The following is a 24,203-nucleotide window of genomic DNA, read 5'->3' on the forward strand; positions in this document are numbered from 1 at the left end:
GTGGCTCAGTCTCTTTCTCTCACTCTTTCTCTTACTCTCTCTTTCTCTCTTTAGTATTAAGAAAAGAAAATAAGAACAAAAAAGATTCATTCATATTGTAAATTGAACACCAATTGTGTGATTAATTTGCAGTGTTTAATCGATCGACAATCCTACAGAAAATTAAGAGTGATTGACCTGGGAAAATATCATTTCTGTGTTGGCTTATGAATATGATAAAGGTCAAATAAGAAATCTAAAGTCTTTAAGTTTTAAATGCCAAAAATACAGTGTTCTGATAATGAAGCAGGAGTATTTTTAATGTTTATTTTTTCCACAGCAAGCTCCCTATCTCTGAGTATATGTATATATATATATATATATATATATATATATATATATATATGTGTGTGTGTGTGTATATATAGCATGCGCTCAGATGGACGGACTCTCTTCTCCTCACTGAAAGAAGCTGAAATAGTGGGGAGATAAATGCTGAAGTTTGAACTGGAGTGTGGAGCTGTGGTGAGGGGCAGTGAATGGGAAGTACACAATTAAAGCACAGGATGTGGACTGACTGGAGTCCAGCCCTCGGTAGCGTCGAGCTCAGCACAGAGCGAGGTTCCCTCAGCGCGGACTCCGCACACTCAGCCGCTATCTCTCTCTTTCTCAGGTGATTATCCTCTTATTCTTTTCATAACTGATCTGTTAGACTGCACACAGAGCCAGCCCGGCCGCTCTCCGGTTCCTCCTACCCGCGGGAATGTCGGGCTGTCTGTGTGAGAGGCTGAACCAGTCACTAACTCAACAGATAAAAGTTACTAACTTACCAATTTATCTCTGGAGACTTATGTTTATCACCAGCTTTTGCATAGTGTAACTGTTTAAACACTGTTTGTTTCCTGTCTGAGAGAGACAAAGGAGAGAGGGAGATGAGCTCTTTTTATATTATCTGGTGGTAATGAGGTGTAGGTTTACAGTAAGGTCTTTAACACGAGGCTGCTTTACTGTCATGTCTGGGCTTGTGTTTATGTGGAGCATGACCTTATGTGGAGCATGACCTCAGGACCTTCTGAGAATCCCAAAGCAGTAGTTAACCTAAAGCTGACTCACAGACTCTTTCTATTTGTCTGTTAATCATTGTAAACAGTGCATTGTGTAGAAACTGTATAAATATGTACACTACCACTCAATTGTTTGGACGACCCTTCTCATTTAATGTTTTTTTTTTAATTATTTATTATTGTAGATTAGTATTGAAAACATTAAAACAACAAAGGAACGCCTATGCTATTATGAAGTAAACAAAAAAGTGTTAAACAAGCCAAAATACATTTTATAATTTACATTTTTCAAAGTACCTTTTGCTTTTATTCCAGCTTTGCCTGCTTTTGGGATTATTCTCTCAATGGGTTTCATGAGGTAGAACCTGAAATGGTTCTGTCTTAAAGGAGTTTTAAAGGTGCTAAGCTCTAAACTCGTCTCAAACCACCTGGGTTGGGTTTTTATATCAGGTGTTTGAGGAGGCCAGACATTTTTTCATGTACTACCTAACTGCATATGTGTTCCTTCAAAGTGTTTATCTTTAATATTAATCTACAATGTAGTAATTAACACAAACAAACAAAAACATTAATGAGAACGTGTGTTCAAATTGTTTACTGGTACTGTGTATATTTGTGTACATAATGTTTGTCTTACACATGTTTCTTCCACACACTTTAAATGTCCTGGACTCTCACATTGCCCTCAGGATGGGAATTCTGAGTGTCCTTTTACTGCTAGCAATCCAGTCCTCAGCCAACTATCTGACCACAGCCCAAGAAGACAACGAACTCTTCAAACCCTCCAACACACAGGACAAGCACCAGGTCAGATGCATACGTTGGTTAAGTAATGTGTTGTTTAAGTAAATAAAAGTGCATTTTGTATTTTTATTGTATTCAAAATTGTTCAGTACCCTGGTTAAATGACATTTTATTGGTTTTGCTAAATCAATAATAGGTCCTTTAGAACTTTAATGTAATTTCGGAAGAACCACTTTTTTATGCTGTAAAAGGATAAAATATATTTTTTTTAATTAGAGATTTTATTTTTTGTCATTTTGGACTTTTTATAATTACAAATATCAGTAATTTTAAATGTTTTATTTTGAAAGCTTTCACAGTCTATATGGTAGTTGTTTATCCAAAAGGTTTAAAGCAAGCATAAAGAAATGTATTGTTTTATATGATGATGAGACAGTATGTACACAGACTAATTCAGGAGAAAATGAAGAGATAAGAGAGAAGTAGTAAGAAGGAGTCAGTATGACTATATTCTCTCCGTCTGTCTGGGTTTTATAAACAGGATCAGATTGAACACATCGAGCTGACCGCCAGCAATTTAAGTCATAGTACTCAGAACATACCTAACACAGGTAAAACATGTGAACACACACACACACACACACACACACACACACACACACACACACACTATACACAACAACTCAAAGTCAAAGCCCCATTCTGATTACCATCACTGCATCTGTATTTCTGCTCTCAGATCACCCCTCTACCCCCACCTTCTCAGTCACTAACCCAGACACTGGGTGCCAGAGCAACCAGGTGAACGTGGGTGGTCAGAACTGCTCCTGTGCTGCAGGCTATACACAGAGGGAGGCAGAGTGTGAGGGTAAGATACTTACTCTTATTTCTTAACTTATTAAATCGTACAACAAAGAAAATATTAGTATATAATGAATTTCACAGACTGCATAACATAATACAGGATGTTTTATTAGTCAGCAGGAGATTTCTTTCTCCAAAAGACAAACATGAAAAAAAAAAGTTAATATAGATTAATGTATTTAGATTCCATGCTAAATAATGTTCAGGAGTGTCAATTGGGATTGTAGATTGCCACTGGAATCCTCTTGCAGTTCTACATGACGACATCACAGAGCTGGTGGATGTTAGAGAACTTGCACCCCTGCATTATAATGTTGCAAAATGTTATGTGGCCCAGTCTGTGTAGAAAGGTGATTATGCTCTGAATGTTGGAATTCAGCTCCCCAGTTCTGGCAGCACTCGTGTAGCCCCAGACCATGATGCTACCACCACCATGCTTGACTGTAAAAGTTTCCAGGCACTCCTTGCCAGGGCCTCGCCACACATGCTTGACACCATCTGAGCTAAACATGTTGATCTTGGTCTCGTTAGACCACAAGACATGGTTCCAGTAATCCACGTTCCTATGTCTTCAAGCTCTGCAGCAGTGCTTCCAGTACAGAAAAAGTACTGGAAGCACTTAAAAGCCAACCACTAAATATTATGCTGAATACATGGAGTTCTTTGTTTCGACCCTGGGGAGGCCTTTTCTGAGTAGAACCCATCCTGCCATCTTTGTGGAGAGCAAGAATTCTGTTTCTCACCTCTTCAGATTTTTGCCATGAATTGTCATTTTGAATATCAATTGGTGAATGTAGGAGAACTGTAGCCAAAAGCCAAATTGTACCCAAATTTAACTGCCCTGCTTCCCATTCACACAATTCCACAATTCTGTAGCATGTGTAGTCACCCACTGCCTTTTTTTTAAACTGCTACGGATGTTGCATCTCCAGGCAGTCAGTGTACAAAGAGGAAAGCACAGCGCCCAGGCTCTGATACATCAGCTGACAGACCTTGTATGAGGTGATATGAGGTGGAAATGCTGTCTATCCGAACAGAAAGAGCAAGGCCAATTGTGCTCTTTGGACTCTAGCTGCTGATGGCATGCAGCATAGCCGGAATCCTTTTTAATATTTTGAAACTAAAAGAAATACAAAGTAGTCATGTTTAATTAAAAAAATATTTTTGTAAATGTGTCATGCCTTATTCAGAGATTAGGTCAACTTTTACTCACTTAGCACTCTTTAATCACTTTGCTCACATTCAATTGTCAACAGTCTCATAATAAAATTAAGAATATGCTTTTATAGTGTTTACTATAATGAACTGTATCTCTCTGTCTCTCCTGAAAGATATTAATGAGTGTGAGCATGGTGGCCCTGAACCCTGTGGCCCCCACAGCAACTGCACCAACACCCCAGGCTCCTTTGTGTGTAGCTGTCTGCATGGGTATCTGAAGGGTGCTGGAGTCTGTCATGGTGAGCTCTTTCAAACAGATGATGCTGTATGAATTCACCCACTTTAAAGTACACCCTTCATTGACACAAGCAGCCATACACACTTAGCCTGTGGAAGCTCAACAGATCAGATATCCGCTGCTCGCTACTATACAGTTAATGCTTTTCCCATGCACTGATGTTTAAAGCCTCTCTATCATTGGTCTGTTTATCATTGTAGCACTTGAAGATTTGTTTTAAATGTGAAGTGTGTTACAAATAAATGTCATTATTATTATTAAGCATTGATATAACAAAGAAAAGCATATTGAACACATTTCTCGAGAAGTCATTGCTTCTACATTTCATGAAATTAATAATACCCTCAGTGTACCAAAGATTACAGTGAAATATATGATATTAGGCAGACAAAATGTTTTTCTAGTAGATAGGACCACTTGTTGTTTACTTTTGCATTAAGGAAATTGGTTCTTTACATGGAAGGTTTGATTTGCCTTACATGACATGACACATGCTGTGATGTTTATATTATACATGAGTATATTGTGAGGAAAGTTTTGAATAACCACCCATAGACTCAATAGGCTGCGTACATAATTTAGTCCTAAAACAACTAGCTTTCCATGAGTGTGTTCATGTGATTGTAGATTAAACATTGCCATTATCTAAACTGTTTTTGTTCTCTGTAACATGTTGTTTTTTATTGGCTGTGTGTTCATTGTAGACATAGATGAATGTGCACTAGCTGCAGTAACTGGTCTTCAAGCTTGCGGTAAAGGGGCGATGTGTAAAAATAGCCCTGGGTCCTTCTCCTGCCACTGTCCAACAGGATTTGTCCTGGCAGTTGATGGACACAACTGTATTGGTGAGTTATATACTATGTGAAAAGCTTGGGGACATCTGGCACATATCCAGATGTCACAGAGAATGTATGAAGGTACATAGTTTTCAGATATCATATACTGCTGCTCAGCATAAATGGTATATTGTCCTTATATCTTGCAGATGTTGATGAGTGTAGTTATGAAGAGAATTGTCGAAGAGAGCTTGGAAATATGTGTGTGAACACAGAGGGCAGCTACAAGTGTGTGTGTCAGACTGGCTTCAGAGAAGACATGGCAGCTTGCGTGGGTGAGTTTGTGTGTGAGAGATCATTTTCAGTCTTGTCCTATAAGGGTTGCTGTTTTGTAGTTTTATAGTTACAGACTGTAGTCCCTCTGTTTCTCTGCATACTGTATTATCCTACTTTCACCCTGTTCTTTAATGGTCAGAACCATACAGACAGACCTCCACAGAGCAGCTATTATTTTGGTGGTGGGTCATTATTCTCTGCACTGAAGTGACTGTACTGGTATGGTGGTGGTGTATGAGGTGTTAGTGTGTGTTGTGCTGGTATGAGTGGATCATTGTGTCACGCATTGTCCTCTCTATTAGACACTCCTACAGGTAGCTGCTCCACCTTTTAGATGTAAATTCAGAGACAGGAGCTCAGGACACTGAACACAGGATGCTGCTGGCTGCAGGTGGCGGTAGATAGACTGTTCTCAGAGCAGCACAGAACACATTAATACACCACCATGTAAAGTTTACATTCTCTGCCGGAGATGAACCCGGGTAACAGCCAAAACCTGCTTTAACATCATTAAGCACTGACTTACCAAACCAGATGGATGATGGTTAAATGATAATTATAAATGATACCATATTCCAGTGAAGGGAGCTTTGAGATGCATTAATCAACACAGTGATGTAAAATATATGATGTGCTGGATTCCACACATACAAAGGTATTGTAGAAAATGACAAAAATATTTTGAAAAAGAAAATTTTTCCTCCAACTCCAAGTTTTTCAGAGTAGCAGGCTTTTTTCTGCATTATTGACCTGGAGTGCAAGTGGCCTTTACTTTATTAATAATTTTTCATTTTAGTGTTAAATTAGCATGTGCCATTAATATTTCTTAATGTAATAAATACTATGCATGGCATTCATAAGTTAAACACAAATATTTGAAGTTGATATATATTATTTACTCTGCCCCTGGCCTCATCGCTTTGTGTCATTTCTTGACTTGTTTTTGTGTTTCTCTGCTTGTGCTGACTGTGCTGGTCAAGGCTGATTTTAACTAACTATCTTAATGCATCAGTGCTCTCTTTTATTTCTTTTTCTTCTGCACTATTCATTTAGATGCTCTGTGTCTTGGCTTTCACACATGCAAAGGTATTGTAGAACATTAGAAACAAATATTTTGAAAAGCAGAACATTTGTGATGTTAAGAAGATACACCAGATGGATCATTGTTAGGTAAATTTCATTAATCATTTGGGTTTTATTGTAACTATTTCTCTATAGATGTGGATGAGTGTGCTGAGCTGGAAGGTGTGTGTACTAGTCAAGGAGAGTGTGAGAACACACTGGGCAGCTACAAATGTGTGTGTTCTCTTGGATATCGTGGCAATGGGACGCACTGCATGGGTGAGAAACATATTTCTAAAAAATGTTTCTACCATTCATTTTCTGTTATTTCAGCTATCCACAAGAATAAACCAAAAAATATAACACAAATGAGTAAATGTATAAATATTTATTCTGACAGTGCTCTGTGAATGCTTTTCATGGTGGTGTGTGTATAGATGTGAATGAGTGTGTAATAGGTGTTCATCATTGCGATGTGAACGCTCGCTGTGGGAATGTCATGGGCTCTTATTTCTGCCAGTGCCACCAGGGCTACAGTGGTGATGGTCACTCCTGCTACGGTTAGTTCAGCCACTACTGTATCTGCATTTAGTTGCATATGAGCTGCAAAGTACTTTAAATTAAAATTTGTGAGTGATGTTCATATGGAATTCAGTTTCAGTGTTATTATATTATATTTTATAAATTTGATATAATATACTTAAATGTATATTTTTTGAGGTCATACAGTTATTAAGTCAAAATTGTTTACAGTATACAGTATCAGGATACTTTTTTTATCAGGATACCTTTTGTCCCTCAAAAATATATACTTCAGACTTCACAGGAATCCTATTTTACAGCTAAATCCCTTATTTTCACTTTTATTTTCCTGTCATGCATGCCACCACCCTCGGCAAACTGCATAAAAATCTGCATTTTATGAAAAACATGGTTGATCTAGAGTTTTTAATTATTCAATATATTTTTTTATATATATTTTAATATAATTTTGCTCTGTTTCAAAAATCCATTTTGTCATGATAATTTACCCCAACAGAATGGACAGCATAAACTTTACCTAAGTATGTAGACAGTATGAGGAATATTAAGTAAAATAAATTGTATTTAATGCTACACATTCATAAATGTTTCAGGGTACTTTCTTAAATGGATGTCTATCTCAGCCTGACAGTATAGACTGTGAATTCGTAAAATGTTTTAAACATATTTAAATAGTTTAATTTAAAAACAACACATTATTAAGTTGGTTAAGTTGAATAAAAACAACACATTATTCACCTTAACCAGGCAGCACAGTGGACATGGCAAAACTCCACCACCAATTCATATATGTATAAAATGTACAAAGGTACTTTAAAGTAAAGGTTAATATTCCTATTTATTTGTAATAATGTGTTTATTCAGAATAAATCTTGAAAAATGTGTTGTTACACAGTGATTGGTTATAAAAAAAGTTGCGGACACAAAATACATGGTATATTGATATTGACCCAAAAACAAAGCCTGATAGCAGACATGGCTAAGTTTTGTTGTTATTGTTACTGACACTCCTATTGCATGACACTGGTGTTTTGATCTGTGTTATCTCTTGTTTGCTGTCTTCTTTTTTATGGTATTGGGGACAGATGTTGATGAATGTGCAGTGAACAATGGCCTGTGTGAGCACAGCTGTGCCAACCTCCCTGGTACATACAGCTGCACGTGCAGTGTAGGATACACACTGACCGAGGACCTACACAAGTGTGCAGGTACACACATGCATAAACAAACACACACACACACACACACACACTAAAAATGAGAATAGGGTGGAGAACATAGCTGTGACACACACACATACAGTGGCATGCGAAGTTTCCACCTCCACACATAACAGTTGGGAAAGTATATCTTTACTTATAGCATCCACAAAATGCAAGTTTACCTTGACCAGTCCACAAAACTGTTTAGTCATAAACCCCTTTATGCATTTTGTTTGTTTATCCTGTAGTGAAGAACAAAAAAAAGAACATGAAATACCACAGATAACAAAAATGGAAATGCATACCATACAAAAGAAAGACATATGGCATCTCACAGCCCATCCTTGTTTTCCTGCCCTCTATTCATAACTTTTTGTCTATTTTAAATACATTGTTGTTCCACTCTCTCTTACTGCAGATGTGGATGAGTGTCTGAGCGGTAATGGAACATGTGAGCAGATCTGCACTAACACACCAGGCTCCTTCCTCTGCAACTGTCAGCAGGGATATCAGCTGCACATTGACAGATACAGCTGTGTGGGTTAGTATAGGCTAAAGCTGAAAATATGTGAAAGGGTACACCCCAAACTAAAATGCCAAAAGGGAGTTGTAGTGTAGTTCTCTTTACTCCACTTTTGGGCAAAATTCCTGGAAAATAAGAAAACAAGATTTTTTAAATTGTAACAATTATCTAATTTTATGCCAAAACATTCTTTTGCATGTTTGTTTAGACATAGATGAATGTAAGTTGCAGAATGGGGGCTGTTCTCACGGCTGTACAAACACAGCAGGAGGATACATATGCCACTGCCCTGCTCCTCTACTGCTGGACCTGCGTAATACCACCTGCGTCAGTAAGTTACACTGGTATATGTTTGTGTAGCATTGTTGCATTATGTCATGGGTTAATCAAATGGCAGTGAAATGAAAAGTCACTGACTTGCTTTGTGTAGATCACATTGTGCTAATTGTTCCTATACGAATACAGTGGCATGCAAAGGTATTCATACTCCTTCAACTTTTTCACATTTTGTCACCTTACCACCACACACTTAAATGTAGTTTATGGAGATTTTAAATGATAAACCAACACAAAGTAATAATAATAATAATAATAATAATTCTTAATTTTTATATAGCGCTTTATCAAGAACCCAAAGACGCTTACAGTACAGAGTACATAGAAAACACACTACAATCAACAAGAGCAACAATAACACAAGAATACAAGAGAGTATGTTGACAGATCAAATAGAAGAACAAACAAATCAAATCAAATTTATTTGTATAGCGCTTTTTACAACTGGTGTTGGCACAAAGCAGCTTTACAGAAACATGATTACAGGACAAAGAATCAGGCAAAAACATTAAACATAGAAAATACAGAATACAGAACCCCCAGTGAGCGCGGAGGCAAGGAAAAACTCCCTCAGAGCTGCAGGAGGAGGAAGAAACCTTGGGAGGACCAAGACTCACATTAAAGGGGGGACCATCCTACCACTGGTTCAAATTTAAAAAGTCTTTTATACATCCACATAGGTTTTATATATTCAGGACTATAATAGCGCGCCACTAATGGCTTGGATGTAAACTTTAGTGGAGAATAAGATGGACGATGAGCAGCTGATCTGTGGTGGTGGTGGAGAAGAGCTGACTTCAGAAACTTCCATCAGTCTGGCCGGACAGGAGACGCGAGAGCCTGAGGGTCCAACATCCCTCGGTATCGGGTCAGACAGGTGGGCAGTCAGTAACTCGGAGGAAGGCAGAGAGATGGAATTAGTTTTGACTGGATTTATGTAAAACAGAGAATATAAAACATTATCAGAGTGTGGCTAATGACTCCGGCAGATCTAAATAAAACAGCCTAACTAAAGGCAGAGAGCCAGAAGGTAACATAGACATGAAGGCTCCCTGAAACACTGGCATCCACCCACTCCACCGTCCACAAACCTGAGTGACCGTGTGCAGTGGGAGAACAGCAGCACCAGCATCTCAGTTTACCACAATTTCCTCTGTCCATGAACCCCTGAATCTGCAGCCTTATCTAAAGGGAAAAACATTAATTACCAAAAGCTAAACTAAACAAGTAAGTTTTCAGTCTAGACTGACAGTGTCTGAATCCTGAACATATTCGGGGAGATTCCAGAGTTGAGGCGCTTTATAAGAGAAAGCTCTTCCTCCTGCAGAGCTCCTCTGAATTTTAGGGACTACTAAGAAACCAGCACCCTGAGATCTAAGTAATCGTGGTGGTTCATAATAGGAGATGAGGTCTTGTAAATACTCAGGAGCGAGTCCGTGTAGGGCTTTATACGTTAACAGGAGAATTTTATAGTCTATGCGGAATTTGACTGGAAGCCAGTGCAGTGCTGATAGGACTGGACTAATATGGTCAAATTTTCTAGTTTTAGTAAGGACCCTGGCTGCTGCATTTTGAACTAGCTGAAGTTTATTTAAGTTACTGCAGGAACATCCAGACAGTAGCGCATTACAATAATCTAGCCTTGAGGTAATGAAGGCATGGACTAATTTTTCTGCGTCATGCAGTGATAGGGCATTTCTTAGCTTGGCAATATTACGGAGGTGTAGAAAAGCTGTTCTAGTAACATTAGATATGTGTTTATCGAATGCTAGATCTGAATCTATGATAACTCCAAGGTTTTTAGCTGCTGAACCAGGGGTGGCTGAGAAGTCGGCCAGATTTAGCATTAAGTCTGATAATTTATTTCTAGCAGCTTTGGGGCCTAATAGGAGAACTTCTGTTTTATCACTATTTAATAGGAGGAAGTTGTGCGACATCCATGATTTTACATCTTCTACACAATCCTCGATTTTCTTTAATCTCACTCTGTCATCAGGTTTGGCTGATATAAAGAGCTGCGTGTCATCCGCATAACAATGAAAATTTACGTCATGTTTTCTAATAACTTTGCCCAGTGGGAGCATATATAATGTAAATAATAATGGTCCTAATATAGAGCCTTGTGGCTCTATATGTGGCTCTCAGACTGAGATAAGAGAGCGATTTACAGAGTGAACACTGTACAATGGCAGTCAGACATTGAAAGCATGAGGGAGGTTGTAGGCAAGTGAGAAGAGATAAGATTTCAGATTAGATTTGAATATGGAGAGTGAAGTGGTTTGTTTAACCACTAATGGGAGAGAGTTCCAAAGTCTAGCGGCAGATGTTGAGAAGGCTCTGTCAACAAAACCTCGGAGGGTAGATGGAGGGATGGTGAGAAGTCCAGCTGAGGATGACCTGAGAGAGCAAGAGGGTGTATAGGGAGAAAGAAGATCAGACAGGTAAGAAGGGGTGAGGTTATTCAGGGCTTTATAGGTGAGCAGAAGAATTTTGAACTGAATGCGATATTGCACAGGAAGCCAATGGAGACGCTGGAGGACAGGGGTGATGTGGTGATGGGCACGAGTGTGTGTGAGAAGACGAGTTACAGTAGTCTAGACGGCTGGAAATGAAAGCATGAATAAGGATTTCAGCAGCTGACTGAGAGAGAGATGATCTGATTTTAGCAATATTGCGCAGGTGGAAAAATGAAATTTTGACAATGGAGTTAATATGAGCAGTAAATGAGAGGGTTGAATCAAGGATAACACCTAGATTACGGACAAGTGGGAAGGGAGATATGGCTACACCATCGATACAAAGAGTAAGAGTGGGAGTTTAGACTTGGATCCAATGAGAATGAGTTCAGTTTTGGGGCTATTTAACATAAGAAAGTTCTGATTCATCTAACTCTTGATTTCAGGCAAGCAGGACTCTAAGTGAGAAAGGGGTGGGGTTTTAAGTGATTTGGTGTTAAGGTAAATCTGTGTGTCATCAGCATAGCAGTGAAATGCAGGTTGTAACGACGAAGTATGTGCCCAAGGGGAAGGATATAAACAATGAAGAGGAGAGGTCCAAGGACAGATCCTTGAGGGACCCCTTGAGAGACCACAGAGGTAGAGGAAGTGTGACCAGAGAGGGTGATGAACTGCTGCCTATTGGTCAGGTAGGATGTAAATCAATCGAGGGCAGTACCATCAATTCCCAGTTCGTGCAGCCTAGACAGGAGAATGGAATGACTCACTGTGTCAAAGGCGGCACTTAAGTCAAGAAGTAACAGAATGTTTAAAGCACCAGCATCTGCGGACACAAGGAGATCATTAGTGACCTTGATTAGAGCTGTTTCTGTGCTGTGGAATGGACGAAAACCAGACTGGAAGGGTTCAAAAAGACTATTAAGAGAAAGGTACTCCTGTAGCTGGCTGACAACAGTATGTTCAAGAACTTTAGACAGAAAGGGAAGGTTAGAGATAGGACGATAATTATTTAGATCAGATCTGTCGAGGCCCGTTTTTTAAGGATAGGAGTTACTGCGGCAATCTTATAGATTGAAGGAACCTGGCCGAGGAGCAGAGATTGATTAATAAGGATGGTGAGGTGAGGGACCAGGACAGGTAGACTGGCTTTAGTTAAGGATGTAGGAAGTGGATCAAGAGAACAGGTTGTGTTCTTGGAAGTAGTTATGATATTAGCAATGAAGGAAGAGTTGACAGTGTTAAGGCAGAAAGAGAGGAAGTGAATGATTTAGAGCCAGAAGGAAGAGTAGAAGGAGAAGATTGAAGAGGGGTAGCAGCAGTAGCAGTTGTCAGAGAGCTATTAATAGTTGCAATTTTGGATTCAAAGAAATGTAAGAATGTGTTGCAAAATTCAGAGGTAGCAGCTACAGTCTCATCAGGGGGTTTAAAGAGCTTGGTGACTGTTGAAAAAAGATGACGGGAGTTAGTGCTATGTTGTTTATTGATGAGGCTGGAAAGGTAAGTTGAGTTAACTGTATGTAAGGCGTCTCTGTGTTTAGATGTATGTTGTTTATAAGCCTCACCATGAACGGTGAGCTTTGACTTCTTATAAAGTCGCTCCAGACGGCGACCAACCTGCTTCATAGTACGGAGCTCACTGGTATACCAGGGAGCAGGGGTGGAAAAGGACACAGTTTTGGTTTTTAGAGGAGCTAGGTGCATTTAAAGCTTCAGAGAGAGCCTCATTTAACAACATAGCATGAACTTCGGGAGAAGAAGGAGCAGCGTCAACAGGAAAGGCAGAAGAAATAGACTGGATGAGGAGAAGAGGATCAACAGACAGAGTTTTACGGAAGGAAATACTCTTATTTTGAGTAGAGTGGCGTGGCACAGGCAGAGGAGCAGTAAACAGTATCAACTTATGATCAGAGAGTGGGAACAGTAGAGTATGTGGATTAATAACAGACAAGGAGGAAGAACAGACCAAGTCAAGGGTGTGACCTTTGTCATGGGTGGGGAAATTTACATGCTGTGCAACATGAAAGCATTCAAGAATTGCTAAAAAGTCCTTAGTGAAGCTAGAGTCTAGAGAGTTAACATGGATGTTAAAATCACCGACTAGGAGGAGGCGGGGTGAAATTGAACAGGTAAGTGTGAGTAACTCAGATAATTCGGAAAGGAAGGAAACATTAGGTTTTGGGGGAACGGTAAACTAATAGTGCAATAATAGAGCTCGGTAATTTAAGAGCGATACATTCAAAGGAAGTGGCAGATGTATGACTAACTTCAGAGATGTTGATTTTAGTATTAAAAATCACAGCAAGACCACCTCCTCTTCCGGAAGAACGAGGTTTGCAGATATAATTGAAATTAGGTGAGGTTGCCTGATTTAGAGCAAAGAAGTCACCAGCTGGTTGCCACGTTTCAGTTAGGAGCCCATACGTAGCCCATACGTGTGAAGTGGAACGAAACTCATACATGCTTTTCAAAATTTTAATCAAATAAAAATCTGAAAAGTGTGACATGTAAAAGTATTCAAACCCCTTTACTCTGAAACCCCCAAATAAAATCCAGTGCAATCAATCGTCTTCAGAATTTCTTAATTAGTTAATAGAGTCCAGCTGTGTGTACTTTAGTCTTAGTATAAATACACCTGTTCTCTAAAGGTAAAAAAACAACATAATAAAGACCAAGGAACTCACCAGACAGGTCAGAGATACAGTTGTGGAGCAGGGTTTAAAGCAGGGTTAGGTAATAAAAACATATCCCAACTTTTGAGCATCACAAGGAGCACTGTACAATTCATCATCCAAAAACAGAAAAAGTATTCTACAACTGCAAACCTACCATGACATGGCCGTCCACCCAAACTGATAAATCCAGCAAGGAGAGAACTGGTCAAAGAAGCAGCCAAGAGGCCCATTGTCAACTATAAGTCGTGCACAGTCTTTATAATTTGTGCTCTGCATGCCACCAGACTGGATTTGAAATTTGACAACTGAGATGGAATTGAAGTGTAGACTTTTAGGTTAAATTAAATCCTTTGCAGGCAATGACTGCCTGAAGCCTGGAAACCACATTTACTGTAGCTGTCTTCAGTTGTTGCTGGTTTGTGGGTCTTTTTACCTTCAGTTTTGTCTTAAAAATGTGAAATGCTGCTAGATTGGGTTGAGCTAGGTTAATGACTAGTGCAAAATGCTTCACTTCTTTGACTTAGAAAACCCCTGGGTTTCTCTCTCAGTATGTTTTGGGTCACTGTCCTTCTGTACTTTTAATCACTGTCCAATCAACCTTGCCGTATTTGGTTGAATCTCAGCATAAAGTAGATCCATGTGCACTTAAGAATCCATCCTTCATCCTGTCTTCTGTCACTGTCTTTTTCAGTTGCTGATTTCACCTTTTTGCCCTTTTTTTCCAAATTGTACCAAACTGTTGGTAACACATTGCTATCTCTTTGACAGATTTCTTCTTTTTTCAGATTAATGATGATCTTTTTCACTTCCATTGAGATCTACTTTTACCGCATGTTGTGGGTTCACAATAACAGCTTCCAAATGCAAATGTCACATGGATTAATGAGGGAATAGCCCATGCAGCCCATAAAATTGCTTTTGAAATAATTTGTCCAATTACTTTTGAGCCCCTGAAGTGAGGAGGCTTTGTATAAAAAAAATGGTTCCTAAACACTTCATAGAATATTTTTGTTCATATCAGTTGTTTAATTCCAAATCCAGTAATCGTGAAGAATGTATCACTGTCTAAATATTTCTGGGCTTAAATGTAAATCCCATTAAGCTTCTGTGGCAAGACATGAAAATTGCTGTTTACTGACACTCTCCATCAACACTGGCTGAACTTGAGATATTTTGTCCAAGCTCAGAAGAATGGGCAAATTTCAGAAAGGTGGCTCTACTAAGTATTAATATGGGGGGCTAAATTCTTAAACATTTGAAAACCCTGTATTATTTTCGTTCCACTTCACAATAATTCTTTGCTATTTTGTGTTGGTTTATCACTTTAAATCTCAATAATATACATTTAAGTTTGTGATTGTAAGGTGACAAAATGTAAAAAAGTTTAAGAGGTATGAATACTTTTTCACTAAAGCATATATGTGTGTGTGTCTGTGTGTGTCTGTGTGTGTGCGCGCGCATATAAAATCTCTTTCTGATAGACATCACTTCCTGTGCTTTGCGGAATGGGGGCTGTGATCATGCATGCTCTCTGGGTGCTGAGGGACGCATTCAGTGCAGCTGTAGAGAAGGCTGGGAATTGGACAAGGACCAAAGAACCTGCCTCGGTAACATCACAGAACCACAGCATTCACACTCCTGAACACACACGCCAATCTACACAGCTGCTGCTTATTAGTGGTTTGGTAATTACCTGTGGTATTTAGGTCAGGTTTTCAGTTGTTTTAAAAAACATGAGGAATAGTGTGTGTGTTAATCAGAAATAATTAATATAAAACTACACTGTGTTTTGCCTTATAATGTACTTAGTAATTACTAGATAAGTAAGTAAGATACTAAGCTCTTACTTGTTATTATAAAAAAAATTTGAACAGTCGTGGCTTAGTGTTTAGAGCACGTGGTAATTGATTACAGGGTTGTTGATTCAGTACCCAGTTCAACAAGATGAGCAAGGCCCTCCCTGTGCATCATGATGACTGCCTAAAATATCATTGTAGGCAGTGTGTGTTCACTGCACTGATGGATTAAAGGCAGAGGCCACTTTCCATTTATTTGTGCTTTCAGACAAGTATGGGAAAATTAATATTTGTTCTCTCTCTCTCTCTCTCTCTGTAGACATGGATGAGTGTGTGAGATTTAATGGAGGTTGTGAACAGCTGTGTGTGAATTATGCAGGCAGCTTTAACTGTACCTGCAGACCAGGGTTTGAACCTCGTACTGATGACCCCACCAAATGCCTTCGTAAGTTCCTTACCAGCCATCTGTTATATATCTCTATTTAACCTTATCCTGCTATTGATGATGCAGTTTATGGGCACACTCTTTTTTTTTATTTCTTCTCTTGCTTGGCTTTACGTGGATTTACTCAGCGGTTTGTGAGCCGACCTGCCAGAATTACGGAGTGTGTATTGCTCCCAACACCTGTGACTGTCCTGCTGGCTATCCGGGACCTGGATGCTCAGGTAAAGCACATTGAAAAAAGGACAGATAAAAAAAAAAGAGACTATTATTGTAGCTGAAATCCATCGGTGTAAATGTTGATGATATGGAAATTAACATTTAATTTATTAACATGAAATTAATGTGTTATGGTGCTTAGAATGTAATCTACACCAGAGGTTCTCAACTGGTTTTGGAAATCACATTTTCTCATGGTCATCAAATCCCGACAACAATTTTATAAAATACAAACCAAACAAATATTTTTTTTAAATGTATATTTTCCCAATATTAAAGATGAGTACAAAATCAGATGAGCATTAATTCTTTGCGACCCACCAGTTGAGAATCGCTGGTCTACGTATTCCCCCTGTATCTGAATTGTAATAGGTTATGTATTTTTTTATTATTGATTTTTCAGTGCTATATGTGTGTTTATGTGTCATAGCTATGTGTTCGCCACCCTGTGCACATGGAGGAACTTGCATGCGATGGAACACCTGTCTCTGCCCCCCTGGCTGGACTGGAGAGGGTTGTCACACAGGTCAAACTGCAAACACAAACGCACACACGCTCAGACTTTTAAAGTGCAGTCTTTAAAATTGTGAATAATCTTTTTTTTTCTACCAGCTGTGTGTGAGTTACCTTGTGGGAATGGTGGGCGATGTGTTGGTCCTGACACCTGCCAGTGTCCTTCTGATTATGCTGGTCCACAGTGCCTCACTCGTGAGTATATGCACCTGTTTTTGTTTGCCATAGGAATAGGAGAAAATGCATTTGCATATTACCTGTTTATAAAGGTGTGTTTGGAAGTTTACATACACTCATCATGGAATTTCATGAATGAATATGGAAGTTTTTTCTTGGAACTGTTCTTTCTAAGAAAAGTTAGAAAAGTATAGAGGCCCATTTACATTTAATGTACACTCTTGACAGCACCCATCTTGACAGATAAAACAGAAATGTAGAATCTTTTGCAAAGAAGTTTGGGATGAGTAGAACTCTTCCTAGACCTGGCCTTCCAGACAAACTGAGCAATCATGGAGAAGAGCCTTGGTGAGAGAGATAAAGAAGAACCTAAAGATCACTGTGGCTGAGCTGCAGAGATGCAGTAGGAAGATGAGAGAAAGTTCAACAAAGTCAACTATCACTCCAGCCCCTCCTCAGTGCAAGACATATTAAAGCCCCCACTGAAGGACTCCCAGACCACGAGAAATAAGATTCTCTGGTCTGATGAGACAAAGATTGAACTTTTTGGCGTTAATTTTCAGCAGTATATGTGGAGAAAACCAGGCACTGCTCGTCACCTGCCCAATACAATCCCAGCAGTGAAACATTTGGTGGCAGCATATGTTATCAAATATCTGCAATAAATCAAAGAAAGAGTGAAAATTTTAAAGGGGTCTAAATACTTTCCGTACCCACTGCACATCAATCTCATTGTTTCTAGATCCAGCATTAATTTTTTGTTCTGTTCCACTAAGCCTATAGGAGCACTTTCTATGCATACTTTATTTTCCTCCTTTAACCCTGTTCTCCAACGGTCTCCACAGGACAAGCACAGAGCAGTTATTATTTGGTCATTCTCAGAACTGCAATGACACTGTCATGGTGGCATGTGTTGTGCTGGTGTGATTGGATCAGCCACAGCAGTGCCGCTGGAGTTTTTAAACACCTCAGTTTTACTGCTGGGCTGAGAACAGACCACTAACCAGAAATATTCCTAAAATTTGGCTCAATTTAAATATTTTTTAACAGATTTTTTTTGACAGATCTGTCAGCTTACTTTATTTGTCTGAATGTGTGTGTTCAGCTCTCTGCAATCCTCCTTGTTTAAATGGTGGGAGGTGTGTGGATGTTAACACCTGCAGCTGCGCTGGAGCCTGGAAAGGACCTCGCTGTCAGATAGGTACACACACTCAAGACACAGTCATGTTGAATTCTGCTCCTGGGCACCCATAGTTTAGCTGTTCCAAGCAGTAACACTGTACCTGATTGCGGAAACATGTTTCTCACAGACCCTTAACTCACAGACCTTACTCTTCTATATCCGATATAGCTGTGACTGCACTAAAGAACACCCAACGTAACTCCTAGAAAAGTTTATTGAAGAGTAGAAGTAAGTAAGGGGATGAATACAAAAAAAACTGAACATTCCCTGCAGTTCTTTTAAATCCATCATATAAATCTGGAAGAAGAATGAAAGGTACGTGTAAACATAGAGGTTGTGCAGGAACAAGACTAGTAAGGGATGAATCCCAGGTTCTATACCAGTCATAGCTTTATAGTAGAGTGGAGAGGATAAAAGAGTTTTAAATTGCTACTACAATTCACCAGAGAAGGATTTGTACTAACTTTTAAAGCAGTGTGAGGATCTGATTTTATTAGGCAAAAGTAGTGTTAGTGAGACAATTACTATCACACCTTATCACCACCTCATCCCAAAATTATCAGATGGATTTAAGCATTAAAGAGAACATATGTCCACGGCTCAATAAAGGGGTTTTATACCTCTTTAGCCCACACCTGGCATTGGACATAGTGGCAGTAGATTAATGTTTATCTCCAGAGAGTTCTATTCTACTGGCATAATTTCACTACATGGACAACACAAGCTGAGTCTACTGTATGCATTTGCAATGGGTGCAACTTAAGGTAGCTGAATGCATTTATTTACAGGAGTGTCCACAAATATTTGGACATGTAGTGCACAGTCAAAACTTATACTTTCAAGTGTATGTAATTTTTACTCCAAAACCAGACAAAGTTTCACAAAGACATTAAGAAACTCATAACCTATCATCTTTTTCTGGTGGTATTGTGTTATGAATCACTAAATTCACAAGTAAATTAACAGACAGGTATTGAAAAAAGCAAAAAGCACTTTCTCTTTTGTGTCCTCTTTTCCTCAGAACCAGTGCAGTGTGTGAAGCCCTGTAAGAATGGTGGAGTATGTGTGGGACTCAACAGGTGCCAGTGCATCACTGGCTTTACAGGAGACCTTTGTGAAACAGGTGCATGTGTGTTTTTATTTCCATTATCTAAACTTTGTTTGGGGTGCTTATGATTAACTTGCATGCTGTTAAAAATACTAAAGAAATGTTTTATTCAGATTTTTTGATAAATATATTGTGTGTATGTTTTGATGTATAGCTGTCACTACTCCTTGTGTGCCACCTTGCCGGCATGGTGCAGTGTGCAGCCCCCACAACACCTGCACTTGCCCAACAGGGACCAGTGGCCTGCGCTGTGAGAAACTGTAGGTACACTTACACAATGTGCAAATATGTAAATAAATATATTTAAATATACTGGGGTTGGACAATGAAACTGAAACTGTTATTTTAGTGTGGGAGGTTTCATGGTTAAATTGGAGCAGCCTGGTGGCCAATCTTCGTTAATTGCACATTGCACCAGTAAGAGCAGAGTGTGAAGGTTCATTTAGTAGGGTAGGAGCACAGTATTGCTCAAAATATTGCAATGCACAGAACATTATGGGTGACATACCAGAGTTCAAAAGAGGACAAATTGTTGGTGCACGTCTTGCTGGCGCATCTGTGACCAAGACAGCAAGTCCTTGTAATGTATCAGGAACCACGGTATCCAGGGTAATGTCAGCATACCACCAAGAAGGACCAACCACATCCAACAGGATTAACTGTGGGCAAGAGGAATCTGTCTGAAAGGGAAGTTCAGGTGCTCACGCGGATTGTATCCAAAAAACATAAAACCACGACTGCCCAAATCACGTCAGAATTCAATGTGCACCTCAACCCTCCTGTTTCCACCAGAACTATCTGACGCCACAATAAATTATTGTGGTCTAAAACCAGGTGTTTTAGTTTCATTGTCCAACCCCTTTATATTCAACAGGCCAAAACCTGCAATCAGCAAGTGCTACTTTTTTCATCAGATAATGTAATGCAAAAACTCAAATTACATTACCTGCGTGAAGCAATAAGGGGAGCTCTTTACACTGCAGACTGTGCTCACGTGACGTAACAAGGCTTAAAGTAGAGTGAGGTAGAGGTCCACAGTGAACACACACAACAAACTTCATCTTAGCCTGGGAAAATATAGCGCAGCCAAGCCAATTGTTGAAAAACTATTAAACTAAATCTTAAATATATAATTAAATAAATAATAAAAACATCGTGACATTCAACAATGTTGTCACATATTTTTTGTCAGTATTGCACACCCCACAGTAAAATAAAGCAATAATACCTAAGAGGGATGCTATAACGTGTAATATTGGCCAATATGTAGTGTCATATAGTAGTGTCATAATTGCCAATATGACACGTTTTAGCACAAACATTGAGTGTATTATTGCGATTATACCATAGTCATTATACACACACACATTATCACTGCTTATTGAAAGAGTTTGAGTTAAAGAGGATGAGAAAATGCAATCTGTTTGGTTATAACACTCCGCAAGTTAAAATAGTCCCATTGCTGCTCCGTGTGTAGCTGCACTGTTTGGATTGAAAGTGCTGCGTCGTTGCTGGGTTACCTGTTGTAACGGACAGTATTTAGTGATGTGTACACTGTCCTTTTAAGAGAAACTCACGCCAAGCGTGCATGGCGTACATGCGCTGATAACATAGAGAGGCAGAGCGTTGTTGTGCTGTACTACCCACTGCACTCAAACCCCTTTATTTTGTTTATTTTATTTTAGTAGTAATGCCTTATATGTGCTATTGATGTCTACTTAGTTAATGTATGAAGTGACCTGACAAGACCACAGACAGCAAACAAACCAACAAAAGAAGACTTGAAACACGAGGAGGGAACAGGTAAATGGAAACACCTGAGGATCAATCAAGAGGGTGCGGGGTTACAAATAACTGATGACAGGGTGGGGCTAACGCCAAAACACAACAGTAGCACATGACTGGGAAACAAATGACAGGTAAACAGAGGGCAGGAGCACAAAGGACCAAATGAGGGAGAAACACAAGACAGACATGGGCTAAGCTGTAACAGGGACAGTGTACACATAACTAAATACTGGCCGTTACACTGTATGTTGCGAAGTAATACATGGAGAGCTTCGGTTACAGTGCATTTACAGCTGATAATGTCACTCATAAAAGGCTCTTAGCTCTTAGCCAATCACATTGCCGGGTCGGAACTAACTGTGGTATACTATTTGCTAACACAACTGACTTTAGTTTAGATGCTGAAGAATGTTTAATAAATTAAATCAGGTTTAGTTTAGATTAATTGTTATTAATGAAAAACTGCTCAGTGTTTGGATCTGTTCAGATGCTACGTTAATGTTTATTTATTTCTTGTTTTTGGTCTGTATCTACTAACTGTTATTAAGCTGATACCTGTTTGCTCTTTCCTCTGTCTCTCTTTGCCCTAGAACATGTCCAGTTATGACCACAGTTCTCAGTATGGCCCGAGCAGTGCGTAAGGGATTTAGAGAAAGTTATGTCGATCGTTGTGGACCTCTGGGGGTCCAGCTCTGCACCAAGTACAGGTAATTCAATTATGGTGAGGTACATATAGTGATGTGAAGAAGTGTTTCCCCTTTCTTATTTTTTGCATGTTTGTCACTCCTAAATGTTTCAGATTATTAAACAAATTTTAATGTTAGTCAAAGACAACACAAGTAAACACAAAATGCAGTTTTTAAATGAAGGTTATTATTAAGAAAGAAAAAAATCCAAACCTACATGACCCTGTGTGAAAAAGTGCTTGCCCTTCTAACCACACCCAGACCTGATTATTGCCACACCTGTTCTCATTCAATACATCACTTAAACATGACCTGCCTGACAAAGAGAAGTAGACCAAAAAAAAACTCAAAAAATGTCAGTATCCAAAGAAATTAACGGATATTTATCAGTCTGGAAATGGTCTGGATATAAAGCCATTTATAAATTAACTTGGGTTCTGCAACAAGACAATGATCTAAAACACAGCAGAAAGTCCACATCTGAATGGCTAAAGAAAAACAAAATGAGGACTTTGTAGTGGTCTAGTAAAAATCCTCACCTGAAGCCTATTGAGGTGATGTAGTATGACCTTAAAAAGGCATCCAATGGGGTGGAATTCCAACAAATCTTGTAAAGAAGGGTGAAGCCAAAATTCCTTCACAGTGCTGTGAAAGACTCGTCACAAGTTACCACAAACGCTTGATTTCATTTGTTGCTGTTAAGAGAGGCCATTTAAAAACTGCATTTTGTGTTTTCTTGTGTTCTCTTTAACTAATATTTAAAATTTTTTATGTGCTGAGAGCTAAGTTGAGCCCAGATTTTTTTTTATCAGCCCATTACAATCGCAGCAACTCCAGAGTGATAACACCAAGCTCCCTCCATTAGCCTGATATATCCATGATGCACATCTCAACAATTCCATTCTATAACAAGTGTAACACAAGTAACGTAGGTAAATGATTGTGTAAATACACTGCCTAATACAAAAAAAGTCGCATTTAGCTTTGATTGCAGCATTCACATTCACTGTGGCATTGTTTTGATAAGCTTCTGCAATGTCACAAGATTTATTTCAAACCAGTGTTCCATTAATTTTTTACCAGGATCTTACAGCATTGATGATGGTAGAGTCTGTCTGCTGCACAAAGTCTTCTCCAGCACATCCCAAAGTTTCTCAATCAGGGTTAAGGTCTGGAGTCTGGACTGAAAATAGTGATCTCATGCTCCCTAAAGCACTATTTCACAATTCCAGCCCGACGAATCCTTGCATTGTCATTTTGGAATATACCCGTCTCATCAGGGAAGAAAAAATCCATTGATGGAATAACCTGGTCTATATTCAGTATATTTAGGTAGTCAGCTGATCTCATTCTTTGAGCAGGAAGCAGAAGTCATTTAAAACAGGACCAACAGTCTATCCAACACATAAATATATTTTCCTTTTGATTTTTGAAGTGTTCTGTCCTACCTTTTATTCTTTTAGCACAACTGATATAAATGTTTATAGGTGACTCTGTGCCTACATGCACATAATTCTGTGTATTTTGTCGGCCACACAGTCGGCCTCCTCTCCTGTGTCCAAAAAAAAAGTTATCATGATGAATATTGTGTGTTTTTACAGGATAAACCAGGCCCGTGTTTATCTTCAGGCATATAGAGTGGGCTACAAAATCCAGTGCCCTGAGAAAGCAGGAATTTGACCAAGAAACTCACCAACTGAACCAACACACACCATCTTCTGTACTGTACCACATTTACACATAACATAGATGTGTAAACCTTTGACCTCACAATTACTTTCAGGCTCTGGTCTTGAAAATGATTAAGTGCATTTAATTTAACTATTTTGATACTGTGTAGAGTACACAACTGACTGGAAGAACTATTTATGCAGTAGTGGAATGTAATCAATATAAGCTTTATAAACTTTATTTAATTATTTTATAATAAACACCATGAACACAAGACTGTACGAAGAAACGACTATAGTTGAGCTAGTCTGACTGGGGGACCCAGACTAACACATTAAACTGTTTCTGTGACCTTACCATATACAATCTTTTTATATTGAGAATTTTGGTACCTTTGTAACCTTTGCACCCTTGTTCTTAAAATAAATTTTTTTTTAATGAATCACTGTCACTTGTACTGTGGTTAAGCTATAACCTTCTCTTCACTGAGGTGTAACTCAGTAGAGATAAGACACTCAAACATCACACTTCACATTGATCACATTTATTGTTGTGAATCATTAAAAGTAAATGACTAAACCTTTGTTTTACAGATTACTTAAGAAAT

At 38.9% G+C, this 24,203-nt stretch overlaps 1 protein-coding gene across 4 annotated transcripts; it reads left to right on the top strand.

Annotated features, from left to right (window-relative positions):
- Window positions 1–507: 507 nt before the first annotated feature.
- On the top strand, window positions 508–24,175 carry si:ch211-221n20.8 (fibrillin-3). 4 transcript variants are annotated; one of them, XM_022665699.2, is made up of 23 exons: window positions 508–652; window positions 1,733–1,850; window positions 2,329–2,398; window positions 2,527–2,655; window positions 3,983–4,108; window positions 4,812–4,952; window positions 5,093–5,218; window positions 6,273–6,305; window positions 6,438–6,560; window positions 6,719–6,841; window positions 7,910–8,032; window positions 8,445–8,567; window positions 8,758–8,880; window positions 15,495–15,620; window positions 16,129–16,254; window positions 16,383–16,475; window positions 16,901–16,996; window positions 17,083–17,178; window positions 18,266–18,361; window positions 19,365–19,466; window positions 19,606–19,711; window positions 21,830–21,946; window positions 23,527–24,175. In XM_022665699.2, the coding sequence occupies exons 1-23, from the start codon at window positions 519–521 to the stop codon at window positions 23,603–23,605; spliced, it is 2,529 nt and encodes an 842-aa protein (XP_022521420.2). In that variant the 5' UTR covers window positions 508–518; the 3' UTR covers window positions 23,606–24,175. The 4 variants fall into 4 exon arrangements, with proteins under 4 accessions (XP_022521420.2, XP_022521431.2, XP_022521423.2 ...); XM_022665710.2 differs by lacking the exon at window positions 3,983–4,108; XM_022665702.2 differs by lacking the exon at window positions 6,273–6,305 and having other exon boundaries at window positions 509–652.
- The last annotated feature ends 28 nt before the right edge of the window (window positions 24,176–24,203 follow it).

The sequence above is a fragment of the Astyanax mexicanus genome, chromosome 1 (assembly GCF_023375975.1).
Source record: "Astyanax mexicanus isolate ESR-SI-001 chromosome 1, AstMex3_surface, whole genome shotgun sequence".
Classification (NCBI taxonomy): domain Eukaryota; kingdom Metazoa; phylum Chordata; class Actinopteri; order Characiformes; family Acestrorhamphidae; genus Astyanax; species Astyanax mexicanus.

Bases quoted from the DNA above. Each gene is read 5' to 3' on its own strand.
- si:ch211-221n20.8 (XM_022665699.2), top strand. From the start codon at position 519: ATGGGAAGTACACAATTAAAGCACAGGATGTGGACTGACTGGAGTCCA. The intron at 6,842-7,909 runs GTTAGTTCAGCC...TATTGGGGACAG, and splicing joins TGATGGTCACTCCTGCTACG to ATGTTGATGAATGTGCAGTG. The intron at 19,467-19,605 runs GTGCATGTGTGT...TTTGATGTATAG, and splicing joins AGGAGACCTTTGTGAAACAG to CTGTCACTACTCCTTGTGTG.